This window comes from Equus quagga, chromosome 9, assembly GCF_021613505.1.
Source record: "Equus quagga isolate Etosha38 chromosome 9, UCLA_HA_Equagga_1.0, whole genome shotgun sequence".
Classification (NCBI taxonomy): domain Eukaryota; kingdom Metazoa; phylum Chordata; class Mammalia; order Perissodactyla; family Equidae; genus Equus; species Equus quagga.
The window spans coordinates 67,327,655-67,349,320 of record NC_060275.1 but is presented as its reverse complement, the minus strand read 5'-3'; the positions used below and the strand labels follow the sequence as shown (position 1 = coordinate 67,349,320).

The following is a 21,666-nucleotide window of genomic DNA, read 5'->3' as shown; positions in this document are numbered from 1 at the left end:
CCCACAGCCCAGCCAATGAGAAACGCCACAGCCCAGCCAGTGAGAAATGCCACAGCCCAGCCAATGAGAAACCCCACAGCCCAGCCAATGAGAAGCCGTTGCTGCCCTGAACCGCTACTTTTCCCCCAATGGACTTTCCTTTAGAACAGCCCCTCCTGTCCCCTTCTTTCCCTATGAAAGCAGCTCCCCTCCTTTCTTTCTGGATTTGCCTGTAGTTCCCCATAGCATGTATATCCCCAAATGCAATTCTTTTGGCTATTCCCAAATAAACTCATTTTGAGGGTAAAATAGAGAAATTTGCTTTTTAAGTTGAAGAGAGTCACCGAAGACTCCCCCTCGGCTGCACCCCAGCTGCCGAGGCCCCTGGGCCTAGCCTCTCCTGTAGCAGCACCTCAGCCCCAGCCCTTGGCTTGCTCCGCCGGGGCTGTGCTGCCCTCCGGTCGCTCTCAGAGCTCCACACCATGGGTTTGGGGACACAGAGGAAGGTGGGAAAACCAACAGAAGCGAGGCAGTGCAGCACACACAGACGGCCAAGGCAGGAAGAGCTGGTGATGGCCCTGGCAGCAGTGCCTGAAACCACATAAACTTTTACAGACTTTTTGTGACACATTTCACAATTTAAAAAAAGTAAGAATGACAAAAATAGGGAAGATGGGGGGGTCCAAGAGAAATACTTTGTGTTTAACTTTTGTTAATTGACATGTCCGTGGTAATGACCACTCCAGTGCTTCTGATGGGAGGGGATGATTCTGCCCCAAGGGGACATTAGGTAGTGTCTGGAGACTGTCACCACCTGATCACCCACCGCCCAGCTCCCTGGCCGACCCTGCTGCTTCCCCTCGTGCCCTCCCCATGGAGGCTCCCCTTTCCCTCCCCTTCTCTCCATCCTTACTCATTGGGCCCCACTTGCTCACCAACAAATCCGTTTCAGTTCTATAGCCCTTGGCATCTCGGGCAGCTTGAGCCAGCGCGACCAGAGCCCCTGAACTTCCCTTCCCACCCCCTCAGTCACATCAGCTCCATCTTTCCTGTTACATCAGAACAAGGGGTCACCTTGACCCCCAACCCCCACCCCTTTTTCTTTCTCCTCACACCCAGCCCTTTGGGAAACATGTCGTAACACCTTCAAAACTGCCCTCACCTGAATGTCCTTGTCCCCTGCTGGCTGGTGGCTGTGGCTCGTCCAGCCTGTGGCTCATCCCCTCCACGTGGCTCTGCCCGGCAGCCTGACAGAGGCTTTGTGAGAGAGTCCATGCCAACCCGAGCCCCGTCCTTCTGTGGAGCCCCCTGACTAGGGAGTATGAGGGCCTCACAGGGCACCAGATCCTGAGAGGAAAATCCAGACCTCTGCCACACGGACTGTGCTGGAACAAAGCAGGGGGAGGTGAAAGGCACTGTCAGCAGCAAACTGGGTCACGACGTAGTGAGAAGGGCCAGCTTGCCAGTGGCTTCATCTGTTCAGGCTGCTATAACAAAGTACTGTGGTCTGGGTGGCTGACAAGCAGCAGACATTGATTTCTCACAGTTCTGGAGGCTGGAAGTTCTAGATCAGGGTACTGGCAAGGTTGGGTTCTGGTCAGAGCCCACTTCTGGGTTGTAGATGCCACTTTGGGTCGCACCCTCACACGGTGGAGGGTAGAGAGGCGATGCCAGCTCTCTCATGCGTGACTCTTGTGAAAGCACCAGTCCCATCCTGAGGGCCCTACTCTCATGACCGCATCTAACCCTCCTCACCTCCCAAAGGCCCCACCTCCTAACACTACCACGCCGGCATTAGGTTTCAACATGCAGATTATGGGGGGACACCAACGTTCAGTCCAGGAAAATAAAAGAGCCAGCAGCTGGGTCCCCCATGACGTCATGGATAACAAACAATCTGAGAAAGCAGAAGAGTCACAAACGAGACAGAGACAACAAAGATCTTAAGGGAAGTCTAGGAATTATTAGAAATCATATGGAGGTGACAATTTCCTAGGAAGACACAAATTAGGAAATTTAAATCTGGGTCTGGCCTCTCCTAGGTTGAAGGTGGGTGCCTGGGGCCAGGCTTTGGGGGGCTGTTGGTCCCATCCTCACCTAGAGTCCTGCAGAATCTTCTCAGCCCGCAGACATTGCGTGCTTCTCCTTGCTCAGACCCTGGCCCGGCTTCCCACCTGAGCTCCCATCTCCATCCTTCCTCCTCTGCTCAAGCACCTTCCATGGCTCCCCAGTGCCAGACTCAGGGGCTGCTGCCTGACACCCACCCTGCAGGGAATCCCCAGGCCTCTCCAGGGGCTTTTCCCAACACCCTACGCAGGATCTTTCCCTCCCTCAGACACCTTCCAGGATCCCCACCTGACTCCCCTCAGTTCCATGGCACGTCTTTTAAATTTTTTGTGGCAAGAGCCAGAACAGCATCGCCTATCCACATTGCCCATCCTGAAGGAAGCCCCCCAAGGTAGACACAAGTCTGGGAACCCCAACTCCCCCCTTTCCAGAGGTGCACAAGGCCCATCCTGCACAGGGGCTCTGAGGGGCCCTGTGTGAATAAGATGTGTAACTCGCTACTCCCCAGTGTGTTAGTGTCACCTCCATTCCTGCCTCGTCAGGGCGCAACATGACACAGTTACAAAATTCCTGTTCATGCCTCTCCTACCAGGCCTGGCGTTTGGGCCTGCAATATACAGCGTGCTAAGAGGAGGGGGAAGAATAAGCAGCCAAGAATCATGGAAAGCTGCCTCATCCTGCAAGAGACCACAGCAAGATGTGAACTAAGACAGCGAGGAGCTGCCACGTCACACCCCCAAATGGCAGAAGTCGGAGGCCACCAGGCGCAAGCTGGAATGCCGCAGGCCACCCGTGGGCGCCCAGGTTGGCACGACCGAGCTGGGAAGCCCTTTGGCAGCACCTGGAAGGAGTGACCCCACAGCTGGCAGATCCTTTAGGGACACCTGCCAGGGAGGTGCTGGCTCATGGGAGCAGGAGCAAGGGCAGCAGTCACCAAACTATTTCTGACAGCAGAAAGCTGGCCCAGGAATAAATGAATAAACTGTGGAAACTTACATAGCAGGTAAGACACAAAATGTTGAGTTCTTATGAGGAAAGATCTCCAGGAGGAGTTGGGGGAGAAATAAGCAGAAAAGCAGGTAGTGTGAAATCATGAGATGCCGTTTTTCACCTGTCAGATTAGTGAAGGTCAAAAAGGCTGGTGACTGGCCATTGGTGTTTATAGGCTGGATTGTGTGCCCCACAAATTCACAGGCTGAAGTTCTAACCCCAGGCCCTCGGAATGTGACTGTATTAGGAGATGGGGCCTTTAAGGAGGTGATTCAGTTACAGTGAGGTCGTTAGGGTGGCCCTGATCCAGTAGGACTGGTGTCCTTACAAAAGGAAACTTGGACACGGACCCACATAGAAGGAAGATGACGTGAAGACACAGGGAGAAGACGGCCAGCTACACGCCAAGAAGAGAGGCCTGAACGGATCCTTCTCTCGTGGCCCCAGAAGGAACCAACCCTGCCCACCCCTTGATCTTGGACTTCCGGCCTCCAAAGCTGTGAACAAATTCCTGTTGTTTTAAGCCAGCAGTCTGTGGGACTTTGTTACGGTGGCCACAGGAACTCATGCCCTGAGGGTAAGTGCTGTAAACAGACACCATCTCTTTGCAGGACTGTCTGGCATTTCCACCTGTCTTTGGATAGACTCCCTCAAAAGATGATCCTATCACAAGGACTCAGTTAAAACGACGTTTACCTGAGAGGTGATGCTACGGGGAGCCCTGATGGAAGTGAGGACATGAGACAGGGAGAGAAGGAACGCTGTAGGTGGTGCCAGTGAGCAGGTGACCCCCATGGGCAAGCTGGGCTTGGTCCTGCTGGGGACCTCGGGGAGACAGCGCACTGCCCGCACCTGCGTGGCCCCACCCAGACGGCGAGGAGCCTAACCATTTACCCTCCAACTGTCCTCAATGGCTGGCTGAGGGCTGCTCCTCGGTTGCTGGGTGGTGCTCTTGTGGGGAAGCCCACCCTGGGGAGCATTTCCCAACAGCGAAAAGCCGTTGGTGATAACCATGAGTGCTGGGTCTGGGCAGGCCCCATCAGCTCTTTGGGTAGCGTTAGCTACATTAATATATCTCTTGATTTTCACCAAGCAATTTTGTTACTACAAACTTATACCACAGACACACTAGCACATGAACCCAAAGAGGTACATATAAGGAGTTTTGTTTCAGAAAGTGCCAGGAAACTCAACTCTTAGTAAAGAGGATAAAGTGACACATGTTGCTGGAAACTGAGAGGCAGTTAAGCTTCAGGAAAATCTGGATCCAGTAGCCTAGACAATGTCACCAAGAATCCAACTCCTCTCCTCACCTCCGCTCTACTTCCTGCAGTGTCAGCTTCCCCATGGGGTTCGTTCCTACCTCACAGACAAGATAGCACCAACAACCACTAGGACTGGGGTTTCTTCCCCTGGGGCCAGTGGGAGAGAGGACGGCTGCTTCCGGAAGCTCTCCCTGGAGAGGCCGGCACACATCATCTTTACTGTCACAGGTCCAGATGGGGTCAAGTGCCCACCTCTCTATAGTAGGGGGTGCCATAGTGCTCGGGGGAGTGTGGTAGGGCTGACCCTCATCCCCCAGGCTCAGGAACTGATTCAAGAGGTGGGACTGACCAGAAATTGGGATGGACGTGGGGGCACGCTCAGCAGCCACCAGGAGTCACTGCCACATTGTCCTCAACGCCTCACTAAAAACCTAGCTGCCCATCAGTAAGGGATGGGTGGGTCTCATCATGGCTGTCCCCTAGGGAACAGGAAACTGCCACTAAACAGTGAGACAGACCTGTTCACAACAGGGACGGATGTGCAAGAAATACAGTCGGACCAAAGCAGCAGACAGAGTAGCTCCGGGTCGGCGCTGTACGTCATCCTAGCACGGCTCGTGCCCGCGCACGCATGCGCACTTGCAGGCACACGCGCTCCCCTAGTCCCGGAGGCTCACAGAAGCTCCGCTTCCCGCATCTAGCTGCGGCGTGGAGAGGGGAGGGAAGGGGGGGTGGGCGCTCTGCAAGTCTTTGTGGGCAACCGGTTGCAGGTGAGGCGAGTCTCAAAGGCCACTAGGAGACCTCGTTGTCCTGGCCCTCCCTGCAGACAGCGACACTGGTGCCCACAGCTTCAGCCAGCGGCGGAGCGGAGCCCAGAGCAGGCGACAGACACAGGGCGCGGGAGGGAGAAACCATGGGGGTTCTGGGCAGGGCTTACCCAGGCAGGACACCGCCCATCCCGACCAACGCCGTGGGTCGTCACATCTGTCCCCCAAACGGACAGGTATGCATCCACAGGATCTCTCTGGAAGGACACGCGAGAAACTGGTACCCGGAGGGGGCCCAGCGGAGGGAGTGAAACTCTTCACCGTGAAAACCCTTCTGTGCAATTTGTGTTTTCTAGAAAATCACATTATGTATTAACAATTCAAACAACAGTTACATTTTTTAAAAAGTTTATTCAAGACTTTATTCAAAAATCTGTCAAAGTAACTTCAACCCTGTTTTTGGTTCATGGAGGGTGGGGGTCAGAGGCAGGAGAAAAAGTCACTTTGATTTTTATTAAATATACTCTCTTGGCACAAATCTTTAAAATATATAAACATTATATATAAACAAAGTGTCTTCATGGCATCAAATGTAACTCCAGACCAGGACAGGCTACCACTGGGGAGGGGTGTGACAGCAGAGGGCACCAGCCCGGCTGAGTGCAGGCTGGGGGTGGGGGTGGCACTGCTGAGGCCCACTCGGCTGAACCAGCTAGGGGAGGCACACTGCGGCTAGCAGGACCTGGGGGACCCTCCCCGCCCTGCTCAGCCTGAGGCTCAAAGGAGGATGCTGCCCAACCATCCATGTGGTCTCACCTGCCCGGGGTGGACCCCAGTCCCTGCTGCTCTCTCTCACCTGGGGCCCCTCGGGTCCCCATCCTGTCTCCCTGTGGGGTCACCCCGCCTCTCCTCCTCTCCAGCTAAGCCTGGGCACTGGGCAAGGCTTGGCGAGGGAGTGGGATGCTCACCCAACAGGACAGCCATCACAGGCTGCCTGGCTCCCCAGGGACGAGTCTGGGGATGAGACGAGGCTGGCCAGTGGACACGTACAAGAAAGGGCAGAAAGAAGGGTCTTCACATCCACAGGTCTGAGGCGACGCACAATGGAGGGAAAAAAGAAAGTCATGATTGAAATGGGCGTGGGGTAAACACACCCTCTCATATCCTTTTACACATCCTGGCTGCTGAGCCAACTGTGAAAACCGACCCCTGGTTCCCCTCATCCTGGAACCAGATAGGGTGAGTCAGTTTGCTGTGAATAGACCCAGGGTCAGCCAAATTGAAAAACAAAACCAAAAAAAATCAAGGAACTCCAAATGTCATTAGGAACCGGGCATTTCTGAGTCCCTGTGACACCTGGCAGGCCAGGGGACTTCTCCATGAGCCAGCTCCTTGGGTGTGCCCTGGAGTACCCCAGCTCCTCCTAAGCTTCCAGTCCCCAGGCCGTACACTGTCTCAGGGCTCCCCCTTTGGGAAAATCAAGGCTGCCAGCCACCTCCATGTGCTCTGTTCATGGAAATCAGACAACACTGAGCCTGAAACTGCCCTGTGATTCGGCCAAACGTCTGCTCAGGTGGGGAGCTGGGGATGTGCCAGATGCTATGGGTTCCCTAGGAGCCACAGTGCCTACAGGCAGAGGTCAGGGCTGTGGGGTGGGAACTTGTTGGCCCCAGGAGGCGACCTGGGTACTCAGTTTTCGGCAGATGCTCCAGGTGGGGCTCAGACCCAAACCCGTGGCGATTCCTCCAACCCTGCTGCCTGGAAGGAGACGTGGCCCTCCTGGGAACATTACAAACTGGGTGGGCAGGCAACAGGAGAAGACCTGATCCCAGGGCCAGGATCGGGACAACACTCTGGGGAGAAGGCTGTTCCCAAACAGGGGGCTCTGGGGACAGAGGAGTCATGTTACCTAGGAAGCAATGGCGAAGGCAGGACAGGTGGGGTGGGGTGGGGTGGGGCAGGAGGCTGGTCCCGTCCCACACAGGGCGCAGGGCCTAGGCCAGGCCGTCTGCACTCTGCGCACCTCCTTCCCCTGGGTGTCCTCTCAGAACAAGGGGCAGGAGGAGTCTGGCTGTGAGCCCAGTGAGGACTGGGTCCCTAGAACCAGGAGCATGTCTAAGGACACAGAGCGCCAGGAGGCAGCGCAGGCGGTTAGGAAACAACCTCCAGGAGGCAGGGCAAGCCCTAGGGAGGAGGGAAGAGGAGAGCGCAGGAGGCGCTGGCCCGCCTGTCCCAACACTGCACTGCCAGGGCGTCTGGCTTTCTCCTCGGACCTGTGGGCACTGAGGCCAAGACCCCCTGAGCCGCCAGCTTGTTCCACAAGGTGCTCCGACGCGGTTCCCAGGGGTAGAATCAAACACACCCTTGCTCCGCCGGCTCAGAAACAAAAGGGGTCAGCCGACCACCGCGCACTGAGCTCGGCTCCCTGTCCCGAGAGGGCTGACCCGCCGGGCCCCTAGCTCTGCAGGCGCCGCAGCAGGATCTGCATGAGGTCGAAGGTAGTGAAGCTGATGCCCACGGCGATGGGGCCCTTTAGCCAGTTCATGCTGAGGCCCTTGTAGAGGCCGCGCACCGCGCCCTCCTCCCGCACGATGGTGCACATGGTGCGCGCGATGGAGGTGCGCGGGTGGCCCGTGACTCCAGCCGTCTGCATGCGCCGCCGCACCACGTCCAGCGGGTACGAGGCCGACTGCCCGATGAGGCCGGCGCAGGCCCCGAAGATCATGCGCTCAAAGGGGTAGGGCTGCCGGCGGCCGCTGTACTCTGCGGGGTGAGGGGCGGGCGGGCTGTGAGGGCGACGCGGGCGCCCGCACCCCCACGCGCCACGACACACGCCGCACCGCCACCCCTGCTCTCAGGACCTGACCGGCTCGCCTGGGCCTTCTCACCTGGGTCATGGCTATTCTGCCTCCTCACCTCCCAGTCCCTCCTTTTTAATCAAATTTGAGGAATAAAAGTTTTAAAAATGTCAGAAAAGCACAGAGAATCATATAACCAAGTCCTAAGACCCAGACGGAGCTCCCATCTACTCGCTCCTGTTTTCTCTCTAGTAAAGAAAGAAAACGTCACCCGTGTCGGGGACCCTGACGGCCAGCCAGCCCGTGGGGGTGGTGGGCGACCCTGGACCTCGGCCTCCACAGAACAGTGAACACCACTGGTACTGCCTCTGCGGCCAAGAGGGACCAAGGACATGTGGGTGGGACAGAGGAAGGGGCAGCAACCCATCCACAGAGGTTCTTTGAAAATGTGTTGTATCCGGGCAGCCAGTGGGGCAGCGGTTAAGCTCTCACGTTCCGCTTCAGGGGCGGGGTTCGCCGGTTGGGATCCTGGGCAGGGACATATGCGCTGCTCAGCAAGCCATGTTGTGGCAGGCATCCCACATATAAAGTAGAGGAAGATGGGCATGGATGTTAGCTCAGGGCCAGTCTTCCTCAAAAAAAAAAAGTGCTGTAATTTAAATATAAGAGTTAAAAACTGGAACTTGGAAACAATAAAGGAAACTGCCAGTCCCGGGAGAAGGGAGACAGGGGACAGAGCCCGCAGGGAGAGTAACACCCCAAACGGGCTCTCACACCCACACCAGAGCCACGCCTGTCTCCTGACGCCTGAGTATCAGCTGATCACAGAAAACCTGGAAACAGTCGAAGTCCCCCCAGTAGGGGGCGGCCCACCCCTCCACTCAAACAATGGGCCAGAGCCCAGGACGGGCGGCCGGGACTCAACCAGCCTCGCTGCCGGAGGTGCAGGTGCGGGCCGCCTCCGCTCAGTTACTTTTCATCCCCAGGAGGCCCTGCGGTTCCAGTCCCGACAGAGAAAAGCACTAGAAGGGTTGCCAACCACAGTGAGGCGCAGCCGCGCTTCCAATGAGGCCTGGGGTGGAGGCACGTGGAACCTCAGCTTTACCTACAACATTTTCTTTCTTTACCAAAAAACACCTTGGAGCAAAGGTGGCAGGACATTAACACCTATTAACACCTGTTTGTACCCAGTGGCAGGCATGGGAGGGGTTATGTCATTCTCTGTATGTTTCTGTACTTTTGGAGTTTCTCAAAATTACCAAAGCGTCAGAGGGTACTCCTCCCTCCAGCTCGGTTTTATCCTTATGCTTTGTGCACGTGGGTCTGGGTGCTCTGGGTGACACACTGGACTGCACAGGGTTGCTCCTACAGTAAGGCATTAAAGGTCAGGGGTCCAGGTTCCTCCTCCTGATTCAGGCCTGGGCTCCCGGCCGGCCCCACCCAAGGGGGTCCTCAAGCCCCACCTCCGGGTCTGTGTGACCCCGGTGATGCGGCCCTGGCTCCGGCTCCTTACCTCTGTGCAGGCTCTTGAGCGTCTCGTAGGTGAAGAAGCTGAGCCCGGCATAGGGAATGACCCCCAGCACGGTGGGCGTGAACCCGTGGTAGAGGGTTCTCAGCCCCTCTTCTCGGGAGATGCGAATGAAGACATGAAAGATATTGCTGTACCTGCGACGAGAGGGTGGGCTGCAGGCCTCCCGGCACAGGGCACGACCCCTGGCCTCTACTCAGTAATTCTGAGCTCCTCCCAGTCAGCCAGCAGGGCCGGGGCTGGATGCTGACATATCTGTGGAGCAAAAGCTTTGGCCTTCGAGGGGAATGTGCACCTAAGACCCTTCTCCACCTTCACCACTGGGGTCGCTGGGTGGGGCTCAGCTGGGGGCTTTTATTTGGACGCATTTTTAACACCTCTGTGCCCAACTCAAAACGAAGACTCTTGGTTTGATGGAAGCAGAAACTGACCCCCAGACTAAGAAAACCAATTACAGCGGTGCCCCCTTATCCACGGTTTTGCTTTCCCAGGCTTTGGTTCCTCGCTCCGGCCCACCCGGGTGTGAATCATCCCTTTGTCCTGCATGTCCACGTTGTATCAGCTACCTGCCCTGAGTCACTCAGTGGCTGTCTTGGTCATTGTCGTCGGAGATCGACTGTGTCATATTGCAGGGCTTGTGTTCAAGTCACCTTTATTTTACTTAATAATGGCCCCAAAGCACGAGAGTAGTGATGCTGGCAATTTGGATACACTAAAGAGAAGCCGCAAAGTGCTTAAATGAAAAGGTGAAAGCTCTCAAAAAATCGTATGCTGAGGTAGCTAAGATCTACAGTAACTCTTATTACAGTATACTGTTATAACTGTTCTATTTTATCATTGTCACTCTCTTACTGCACCTAATTTATAAATTAAACCTTATAGGTCTGCATGTGTAGGGTAAAACAGTATATACAGGGTTGGATGTATCTGTGGTTTCAAGCATCCATTGGGGGTCTTGCAAGGTATCCCCTGTGGATGAGGGGGGACCACCGTAGTGCCTTCGCGGGACAGCCACACCACACGCCTGGCCTGGCCTGTTGTGCCAGCCGGGCTCCACGCCGAAGAGCACTGAGCCTCCAGCTTCTTCTCCGCTGGATGCAGAGGCCCAGACTCAAACCTCAGGGGCCCAGTAGAGGCATCCGACCTAGGAGCCCCACGAGACACAGCCTCTACTGCTGCCAGAAGCATCACCGCGTTAGGACTCACATTTCCTTTGGGGTCACCGCCATCCGCGCTCTGACCAGGTCCAGGGGGTAGGTCAGCGAAGCAGCCGTCGTTCCAGCCAGAGCGCCTGCGAGGAGGCGGGGCCAAGGGGGCAGAGCTCTGAAAGGCGGGGAGAAGGTGAGACCCCCAGACCCACAGGTCTCAGCCGGAAAGGGGCGGGGGATGCAGGACTGCCACGGCTAGCTTGCTGGCAGCTGAGCTGAGGGGGTGATGGGTAGAGGTCATTCTGGGATGCCTATGGCTGCCTTCTCTTTCCTCTGCTTGTATGAATGACTGAATGACATGGACCGTCCCCACGGCTCTGGGGCACAGTCGGGATCACGGGCCCTCCTGGGACTCAGTGTCTGACGCGGTGTGCTTGTATTGAACGGAGAACAGGGTGACGTGAGGGAGTGAAGAGGGTTGGGGATAGGAGGAGGGGGCGGGGCCTCACTCGAGTAGGGGGGCGTGGGGCGGGGCCGGGGGTGGGGCCTCACTCTCCGCGGAAGCCGTAGTAGCGACCCAGGACCCGCTTGTACTCCTCGTGCGCGCTGAACTGGATGGCGGCGTAGGGCACCACGCGCACCATGGTGGCCGAGTTCCCGCGCCACAGGCTCAGGAAGCCCTCGTTGAGGTAGGTGAAGTAGAGGAGTCGGAAGGCCTCCTGGGGGAGGGTGGGGGAGGCGCAAGGTCACCGCCCACCGCCAGCCTCGGTCCCGCTGCTGGTGAACACCTGCTTTATTTTGTCCAGCCCCGCGCCTGGGGGCGACCCAGTCGATCCAACTGCGCCTTACCCTCCCCCATTCCCTGGGCCCCGCACTGGGAACCCCTCTCAGTCCCCCGACGCTGGGAACTGCACAGTGAGCTGGGGGAAACCAGGCCCAGAACGCGGTCAGAGGGAGTTCTGTTGATGTCTGGCAGTCTAGCTTTTAAAAATACTCTATCTTTTCCTTTATCAAGAAGGTAACGGCCTGCTCTGTGTTTAAAAATATATCCAATATGAAAACGTGGATTTAGAACATCGAGTCCCTGCCCCATGGGTACAGGGGGTCCCATCAATTCCCAGGGTGGGCTGAGGCCAGGTAGAGCGCAGGGTGTGGGGCCTGGCAGCGCAGCAGCCTGGGAACTGGCCTGGGGGTTGGGAACCAATGGGAAAAAGCGTCTCCCCACCCCCACCCCTCCTCCACCGCCTCCTGCCAGCCCAGCAGGGCAGACGGTAACCTACTGGCTCACCTTGGCAGAAAATCTTTTTGAAGACACTGGAAAAAAACAAAAACACAACAAAGATTGTTAGCTGTAAAGGACAGCACCCCCAGTCTGCCTGACCTCCACCACAGGGGTCTGGTCTGAGCGTGCCTTGCGGAATGAGAGCAGCCCTGGAGGACCTCCCCTCTCAACGGCCCAGTTAGGGGCAACCTCAGCAACGTCACCCCTCCACACCACACCATACCACACCCAGGGCCTCTCTGCACACCAGCTTGTCTCCAGGAAGGGGAGCTGAGCTGCCATCTGACCTCCGGAGACAGTAAGAGTCTTCAGCAGGGGCCTGTGGGAAGAGGTGCCTCTGGAGGGTCGACACTCAGCAGCCCTACGCTGGCTGGACTCCAGTCTAACCAAACCCTTTGGGGAAGGTGTGCCAGCCGCCAGCCATGTGGGGATCAGCCAAGGGGCTCTGGTTCCCTCAGGACAAGGCCCAGGGGGCATTCCAGGTCTGGGGTCTGCCCTCTCTTCTGGGAGGCCTGAAACCGGCAGAGTTAGCGATTGATAAGTAGCTAGGAACTAAACTTTTTTTTCCTTTTTGCAATTACTGGTTATGACTTTTAGCTGTTTACCCACCCACTGTTAAGTGCGCTTAGGCAATATGCTATCTGACTCCCCACTAGGTTCCTATAGGTAACATCCCCTGGAGCCTGGGTCACCATGGTAAGGGGTGTGCAAGCTGTTTTTCAGGAATTAGAACCCCTTGTCCACTCCAAGCTGGTTGAGACCACCAACTCATCAACCGGGCCTGCGGAGATGTCCGATAAGTGACATTTTGACATCAAGAGGCTAAAGACTCCCCCCTCAGATCATGCTAATGCCGCCATTTTGTGAGCATGGGTCCTGTGAAGAGGCATGGAGTCTGACTACGCTTGCGCAGATCATCAATTCCCTCACCTCTCCTCACCTCCAATCACCTCTCTCCACATTTCAGACCACCTTGCCCCCCATCCCATAAATATCCCTGAGTCCCTATTTTCGGGGAAGCGAATTTGAGGCTCATGCTCGCCCTTCCTCACGTGGCTGCCTTGTGAGTAAACCCTCTCTCTGCTGTGATCTTGTTGTCTCAGTGTTTGGCTTTCTGGGCAGCAGGCAAAAACGAACCTGGTTTGGTAACAGGCCTGGTACTGGCGCCCTTAACCCACCTCTCCCACCCTCTGTGGCAGCCCGGCTGGCTCCCCTGCTCCATGGTGTGCTCTGCCATAGTGGCCACAAGGACCTAGAAATATAGGCCACGAGGGGTGGCAGTCTTGCAGCCTCCCCTCCTCACTCCTGTGCATCTGCTGTGTTCCCGGACGTCCTTGCACTGTGTGTGAACGTGTGTGCACACCTACAGCCTCCAGAGTTAACCCAGCTCCCTGCAGGGCGCCACCCTGGGCATCTGCTCCGGGAGGCACAGGGAGATGCCTGCTCAGCCGCAGCCTGCCCTCTCTCACCTCAGCTCACTCCTCAGGGAGGAGGGTGATATTCATGTCCTGTCCTATGGATGAGGAAACTGAGGCACAGAGAGGCTAGGGGAGCCGCTGGAGGAAGTGGGGAGGGCCCAGCTCGAGTCTGCAGTCCTCTCCTCCCAAACAGCTAAAGGCAGGGGTCCTGGGCTGTGACCGTCCTCCTGCCCGGTGCCACAGAGGCAGTCACCGTCTGCCAGATGCAAAGGCCTCATCTTCAGGGGATCCTCTGCCTGCTTAACCCTGAGGAGGGAGGGAGATGGCTTCTTGAACTGTGTCCCCCAAAAAGATATGTCCATGTCCTCACCCTGGTACCCGTGACTGTGACCTTATTTGGAAACAGGGTCTTTGCAGATGTAATTAAATTAAGATGAGGTCATACTGGAGTGGGGTGGGTCCTAAATCCAATGACAGGTGTCCTTATAAGAAAAGGAGAGGACACAGACACAGAGGGCAAGGCAGAGATGGGGTGATGCAGCCACAAGCCAAGGATGCCTGGGGCCCCTAGAAGCTGGAAGAGGCGAGGTAGTGTCCTCCCCTGAGCCCCCAGAAGGAATTAACCTGGGTGACCCCTTGATTTCAGCCTCTGGCCTCCGGAACGTGAGACCATAAATTCCTGTTCTGTGCTGCCTGGTTGGGGGTGCTTTGCGATGGCAGCCCCTGGACACTAACAGAGTTTCTAAGTGGGTTTTAAAGAGGCATTTTTAAAGCCAATTTGCAGTGCAGTTTGGGGGGGGCTGTGGAGGAGGACGGTGACTGCCTGGCAGCATCTCTATTGCACGGGACAGACGGACAGACCACATTTACCTTGGAAGATGATTTTGGTTCGGTCTAGGGGAGCTACTGCCGTTTTGGCGAGAGCACCAGCCAGGGCCCCGGACAGGAGGGAGCTGAGAACTTGCCTGTGATCGCTCTGCAAGAAAACACCCAAACGCGTGGGGTCAGAGAGGGAGGAGAGGGGTCTGCTCTACTGGGGACGGTGCCCAGTACCCAGGAGGACTGCCTTGCCCCCACCCCTGGTCCAGGGCCTTGAGGTGCACAGTGGCCAGAGCAGTGTGGCCCTGCTGGGCCCTGGTGCCATGGGGCACGAGGCAAGCTGTGCTGAGTCCAGCGGCTGCAGAGCCTTCAAAGGACACAGTGAAGACGGCCCGGGCAACATGAGAGGTGACGTGCTATCTCGGCCATCCCAGGAGGTTCCAAGTTCTCGGTCCCATAATAGGACTGACCCCAAACAGAAGAGTCACCTGACCCATCCCAGGCGAAAACTTTGGTTCCGCCCACCACCCATGTGAGCCACACTCCTGCGCTGCAGCATTTCAGAGCAGTCAGGAGGGCCCTGGTGGTCTGGGGACCGGGCAGGGGGGTCAGGAAAGCACATGGAGTCTGTGGCAATGCATCCTCTTTCCACAATTTTCTGTCAGGACTTCAGAGGCCAGCATCTGTGGCTCTTCATCCAGCCAAGGCGAGGATGACTGATGGTGATGGCGCTGACCCACATTGAGTGCTCCCTCCACCAGCCTTGGACGTGGGGCCAGTGCTTTCTCACATCTTCTCCAGGCTCCCTGATCTCCCACTTGCACAGCCCTCCTTCCCTCGCAGGTCCATCTGAGCCTTAAGGAAGCCACCTGCTCATCAAGTTAGAGTGTCCATTACCCCAGCGGGCTTGGCTACAGAACTCTCAGTGAGCAACTGTGGGGAGCACTCTGGAATGTTCTAGAGTGGAAGCACATCCATCTTTCCTGGCTCCGAAATGAGTAAGGAAGGCGAGGGGCGGGTCATTCAATAATCCCAGAAATCTGTGAAGTCTGATGCGGACCAGACACCCTGAGGGGCCTGGGGACACACAGCATGGGGTAGGGGTATGTATGAGCTCCCACCACCCCCATGGGGCTGCCAGTCCACAGGGAGAGCCAGACATGAATTAAATCTTCAGACAAATATGCACAGTCACCAACCCAGGAGGGGATGTGAGGAGGGGGGCTCAGGATTCTGGAGACAGGATAGGGGGTGAGGGGCTGAGGTGTAAGTAACTGGCGTATGTGTGACAGTATTAGAGGGGGGCAGAACAGAATACTCAGAGGCCTCAGTGAAAAGGAGCAGGTGGCCCTGGGGGACCACAAGGAGGGCAGGGTGGCTGACCCAGGGAAAGGGAGGGGGACAGGGAAGGGAGAAGAGATGAAAGGTGGGTGGGGGCTGGACACAACCTGGGGGCCCCACAAGGAGGCTGGTCTTTGCCCAAAGAGACATGGAAAAGCATGGAAGGGGGACAGGCCATTTTAACTGTAACCAGAAGAGGTGACTCCTGCAGAAACCCAGGATGGACAGGCAGAGGCTGGGATCAAGAAGGGCTGTGGGAGCCTTTAGGGGGTACAAGTGGCAGCCTGAGTCTGAGTGGGCATTGGCAGGTCTCCCCGGAGCACGTTCAGCTCAGTGGGTGGCTCAGGGGTGAAGAGCTGGGCTCCATCCAAGTCTGTCCACATACCTTGCCTGAGTGTGGGTTCTGCCCGACCGACCACAGTGACCACATGGCCTCTCTGGTCTGGGTCCAGCTCCCAGATGCTCTCCCGAGGGTCTCAGATGCTCCCAGGGGCTGTTTGCCCCGCCACCTGGGCCTGCCCCTGTAGGGCTCTGGCCTTTCCCTAATGCCCCCATGTCCCCTCCAACCAGCCCAGCCCACTCCCCCCTCAAAGAACAGATTCCATGGTAGTGTTCCCCTCCAAGTTTCTGAGCCTGAGCTTCAGCGCAGGCTTCCATCCTCTTGCTTCCCAGAGGCCCAGCTTTGGGGACCGCTGCCTTTTCCAGGTCACACAGCAAGGTTCTGGACATCTGGTCTTGTTGGCTTTGAGGGGTATGGATGTCAGATGCTCAAATGCTCAGTCGTGTTCCTGGTACCACTCCAAGGCCCGACGGGCCCCCTGCCTCCATTTCTTCTTTGTGAATCAATGCAGTGACCGCTGCCCTCGTGGGCCACTGTGAGCAGAGGCAACACCCCAAGCACGGGCCCTCCCTGGGCCCTGTGGGCACTAGAGGTGGAGCTGACGTGTCCCTTCCATCTCCTTCCCCAGGTTACTTCCTATGCAGTCTGCGGTTCTTAAATCACAAGGCACATCGGGACACATATGCCCTTAACCCCTAACTTGCGAGGTCGTACTCCGGGGACATGCTGTGAGCCCACTTGCCGTGCTCAGTGGAGGCTGCTGCCTTGGGCTGATGCTTCCAGTGACTCTTAAGTGACCACGGCTGGTGTGTTCATAAAGAGCTGGGCACAGGCATCACCGAATGGTCAGAGTCTCCATACCCACTATATAGACAGAGCCTGCAAATGAAGGATGAGGAGACAGCCCAGGAGAGAGAAAGTGGGCAAGTCACAGACGGGATCCACACTGGCCGTGAACACCACAAGAAGATGCTTGGCTTCTCAACCAAAGAAACGGGACTTTACAGAGTGAGCGCTGCACATTAGGCTTGCCGAGCAGACCAAAGCTGATGTGGTTGTGCCAGCCAGGAGAGAGGAAAACCTGCGCTGTCTGTCCCTGCGCACACGGGCGCCGGGGCCTTGTACTGCGCGTGTCCACTTGGCAGGATCCAGCCAGCCAGCCAGCGGAGGGAGGATGCGTCTCCCTCATGCTCTGCCGGGAAGCTCACTAGACTGTGAGGGCTGGCCGTGCCTGATCTGGGGTTTGGCAGCCCCCCCCCCCCCCCCCCCCCCCACGTGGTGACAGTGGCCCCACCTGCTGGCCCAGCGAACCAGTCCTCTCACCCAGCTGGCACTTTGCAGGGCACCTGGCACTTCCCCTGGAATTCGGGGAAAGGTTGGGAGGACTGAAGATGACGCTTCAGCCTTTGACCCCGTGGACTTTGAGAAGTGCCTGCGGCGCCGGAGCGGGGATAGGTTTCTTCATGGGGCTGGGTCAGTCTGCGTTCCAGGTTCAGCCCGGTGAACTTCTATCTGCTTCTACAGTGAACAAGGACAGGGCTGATCTGATTTCTTTAAAAGGGAACGTACATTCAATTGAAGGGTGGAATCAGAGATGGACTTCAGAGCACCCTCCCCCACGGTGGGCCCCGCCTTTGGCTAATTCTTTTGTGTTTGCAAATCTGAGTGAGAAAAGGGGTTCAAGGACACTTTTTGACATTCCACATTTGGGCGAGGTTCTGGCTTCTTGGCAAGTGGTTGGGCCAGCTGGATCCACATCACAAATGGGGCTCTAAATGGAAAAGGAGGTGGCCGGCCTGTGTCCCACCTCCCCCCACCCCCTGCCACATGGCGCACTGATGCAGCTCCAACCTCAGTGTGGGGGAAGCGATTTGTAACGAGGTGCAGGAGCACTGAAGAGGGACCCTGTGATAACGCCCATCCAGGAGGCCAGGTACTTGCCTTTGAAGAGACGGGTGAGGACAGGACAGCCTCGGCATCCTCACGCAAACGCACCGCACCTTCTTTCACACCATTACCCATTCCAGGCCTGCTCAGGATGGCGAGACTGGGTCCTGGGGAGTGAGAGGGGGTGTGGGGAGACCGGGTGAGAAGGGGGCCTCCCTCACCCGCCTCGGGCCCGGGACTCATCCTGAAGCCAGAACTGCCTGTGCAAGAGTGCTTTTCTTAACCTGGCCTCTGTCCCCCTGCAGGGGAAGGACGCCCACACTGGCATCCAGATGCGGCAGTCCTCAGTGCTGATCACTTAATCATTTACAAAGGCCTTTCTCATCGGCTCTTTTATTTGATCGTCATAAACAGGTCTCTGAGTTGTCTGTTTTTTAAACCTAGCAGCAAACAGGTAGATGGGCTCAGAGAGGTTAAACCACCCCAGTGAAGTCACAGCAGGAGGTACGGATGTGGTGGGCTGTGGGGTGGGCTGTGGGGCATGGAGGCCGGAGGGCCCTGCCTGCCTGGAGTCAAAGGCCCATTTGGCTTATGTCAGCTTGGACCTGAGTTTCCGTCCACAGAAATACTTTTAGAAAATTAATCTTTTTCCTACCATGTGGCTGCCTGCTTTTTGTGGCCAAATTTACAGCAAAGGGCTCTAATACTTGAGGATTCCTCTCTGGAAACCTACATTTATCCTCCTGGTGGAAGTGCACGCAGAGCTCAGCAAACCACAGTGAGGGGACCAGAAGGAAAAAAGGATGAAGGACAGGTGTCACCGAGATGCTTCCATGCACCAGTGTCCTTTGAAGTCTGGGTTCCTATGCTTTAAATGATCCAATAAATCAATACACTTGACTGTAAAATGATGCAAATGATGCAGATGCACCCTGAGCGGGCCGTGGAAGCCCCTCAGGACCTGCAGGTCCTCCCAGGCACCCCGTATCAATGCCTATGCGGAATGTCCTAGAATGCGCAAGTGTGATTCTGCTCCACTTGCCCTCTGCCACTGACTGTTTTCCCACCTAAAACAGGCCCTGGCTCCGGGAGGAACAGCAGCTTCCAAGATGGAGCAGGAATAGAGGATGAGCCTGGAGCACCCTGAAGTGCCAGGGAGTAACCAAAACCAATGGGGGTGTGACAGGGGGACAAGGGAGCAGAATCAACGTAGCCAAAGCTGGAACAGATTGAGCAACAAAATCAATAAAGCAGTGTTGGATTATAAAAACTCCAAAGTGTAAAATAGCCACAAGTCCATACTGATGTAAATGAAGGGACACATTTCCCACGCAGAGGAATTCCAGATGACTTGTGCAGATGCTCCACCCTTGAGGAGGGGTGCGTGACCCCTGACCCCTTAGCTGTGGGCTGTACCTAGTGACTTCCTTCCAAAGGGTACAGTATGGAAGGGAGCACAAGAGTCACATTACAGTGGAGACACCTGACAGATGCCACCTCAGCCAGGTGATCAAGGTCACATCACAGTGATGCTGTGTTGATGGCATGTGCCCTGGACACGGTATGACGAGAGGGGCACTTCACCTCTGTGCTCCTCCTCCCCAAACCCGTCCCCCAGTCTAACCACGAGAAAAACACCAGACCGACTCCAACTGGGGGCATCCTACAACATACCCGCCCAGTCCTCCTCAGAACTGTCAAGGTCATCAGAAACAAGAAAGTCCGAGAAACTGTCTTAGCCCAGAGGAGGCTAATGTGATGACAAATGTCATGTGGGATCCTGGGACAGAAAAAGGACACTGGGGGAAACTGAGGAGAGCCGAATAAGGTCGAGACTTTAGTTAATAAAAATATACTAGAATTTGCTCATTAGTTGTGACAAATGTACACGCTAACATAAGATGTCATTGAGAGGGGAAACTGGGTGTGTGGGGCATGGGGGAATCTCTATCACCTTCGCAATTTTTCTGTAAATCTAAAACTGCTCACAAAGAGACACGAGGCCCTAGCAATCTTTTCAAGCCCGTTGCTGGGGGTACAGGTCAGTGGGATTCACTGAGGCTCTATCACTCCCACCCCCGGCACATCCCCTATTGTCTTAAGCCCCCAAGTTTGTGGTGATTTGTTACAGCAGCCCCAGGAAACTAAGACAGGGCCCTTTGCAGGGGTAAACCGGGGGCCGCCAAGTTCCTAGCACCCAGCAGAGCGGGCCTTGGGCCTGTGCACTGCTCCAGCAGAGCCGCCTCCTGGCAGCTCCCAGGCCTGCAGGGTGGGAGGAGGAGATTCCTGTCCTGGGGGAATGGGGGGGGGGGGGTCCTCAAGATTTTGTCCCTTGGGCCAAAGGCTGATTTCTCTAAGAAATAAAGAGCTCTTTCAAATTGGTAAACAAACAAACAAACAAAAAACCCAAGACAAAAAAAGGCAAAGAAACAACCAGCTCGTGGAGAAGGAAACAAATAACTTAAAAATATGACAGGTGCTGATTGCGCTCAAATTGGAGAAAGGTGGTTTTCCCCTCTGGTGAGGGGCTGTTTGTCTGGATGGGGGCAGTAACCCAACTTCGTGATGAGATGAGGGGAGGCCGAGGGTGGCACCTCTTTGTGGGTGAATTGGCAAACGCCTAGGAATGTGTGCTGTGCCCCCAACACGTGAGCACAGACTTGTGGGCCAGTAAGGCCACTGCCCGCTGCTGGTCGCAGTGAAGGTCTGAAGGTCTGGTGGGGAGCTGTAGGTGGGTGAGAAGAGGGGAGAGGTGACCTAAGCCCTCATGTGAGAATGCCTCCCAGCCCATTACTAATGGGCGAACTGACCTGGACCTGTGTGGGATGCTGTCTAGAGCTAAAGAGCAGAAGCAGACCAGGTGTTTTACTGTGTGCTGTCCACAGTAATGGGGACTTGCGGACAAGTGAGGGGCCGAGGGCAGGTGGGGCCTGACTTGTGAAGTATAGACTCCCCTGCAGTCGGCACTTCTCCTCCCCGCACTTACCTATCCACCGATAACAGAGAGAGGACAGGACACACCCTGCTCCCCCTACCCCCGGAGTGCCCTTCCCTGGTCAGACCCCTCCCACTGAACTCAGGGACCCCATCTATACTCCCTGCTGGCCCCCAACCCCTGCAACTGCCACATGATTCTGGATTCATGCACCCCCACCCCAGGGAGGTCCCACCTCACTGAATGGGGCCTCCCACTGCCCTGCACAGTGTCCAAGCTCAGAACGGTCACCAGGCCCCCTTGTGCCACCAATGTGGGGACACCCTGGCCAGGACTTCTCTGTACCCAGCCCCCTAGGTCGGGCCCAAGAACAAGGGCTCCTTGGGCATCACTTCACCTCTCAGAGTCTGGAGCTCCTCATCTGTCAGTGACTGATAGTGACTGACAGCCCATGTGGACAAGGATGAGGCCTGGAATGTGGCAGGATGGCCTCAGCTGGTGCATGCCCTCCACCGTGCCAGAGCCGCCTGCCCCGGGTCTGCAGGAGGTTCTGGCTTCCTTTGGTCCCGGCCTGCAGCACGGGCTCTCTCCCTCTCTCCAGGGCACAGGCCCGGGCTCTGCACCTCTGGACCAAGAGGGTTTCATAACATTCTTTTGTTTCTTTTGTACCTTGTTTCTTCCACTGTTGCTAGTAATACCAAGTTTCTTTCTTGTTAAAACAATTTTCATATATTTATTAGCTGACCAGTTATTTAAGAAATCTTCTAGATTATAACCTACATTAGGAAACACATTTTGCATCACAGGTTCACTTACACTCACACACACTCATGCCTGAATGTCCTAACTAGAACAAAAATTTCAGCAAGTAGCTGATAGCCCTTTTAGCCGCAATGTGCTCTGCCTTCTTCCCCACCCCACCCCCACCCCAGTTCGATTTCAGTAAAGCTGATCATAACCACCTAAACTGATTGCATGAATCTGGGTCTCAATCAGCAGGCTGAAGGAACACTGTGTCCCAGGCTGTGGTTTGAGAGGAGCTCTTCATATCCTTCTATATCTTCATGTCTTGGAGATTTTATATTACATATGAATATATGGG

At 56.0% G+C, this 21,666-nt stretch overlaps 1 protein-coding gene across 1 annotated transcript in view; it reads right to left on the bottom strand.

The window, feature by feature from the left end:
• Positions 1–5,475: 5,475 nt before the first annotated feature.
• The window catches only part of SLC25A42 (solute carrier family 25 member 42), a 36,465-nt gene continuing 20,274 nt past the window's right edge, over positions 5,476–21,666 (bottom strand). Inside the window, exons 2-8 of the mRNA XM_046671801.1 lie at positions 17,684–17,796; positions 14,113–14,218; positions 11,831–11,856; positions 11,095–11,261; positions 10,601–10,717; positions 9,380–9,531; positions 5,476–7,831 (exon numbers count right to left, since the gene is read on the bottom strand). Of these exons, the coding sequence (XP_046527757.1) occupies positions 7,524–7,831; positions 9,380–9,531; positions 10,601–10,717; positions 11,095–11,261; positions 11,831–11,856; positions 14,113–14,218; positions 17,684–17,764 (957 nt within the window). The 5' untranslated portion in view covers positions 17,765–17,796 and the 3' untranslated portion in view covers positions 5,476–7,523. The remainder of the gene's footprint in view (positions 7,832–9,379; positions 9,532–10,600; positions 10,718–11,094; positions 11,262–11,830; positions 11,857–14,112; positions 14,219–17,683; positions 17,797–21,666) is intronic.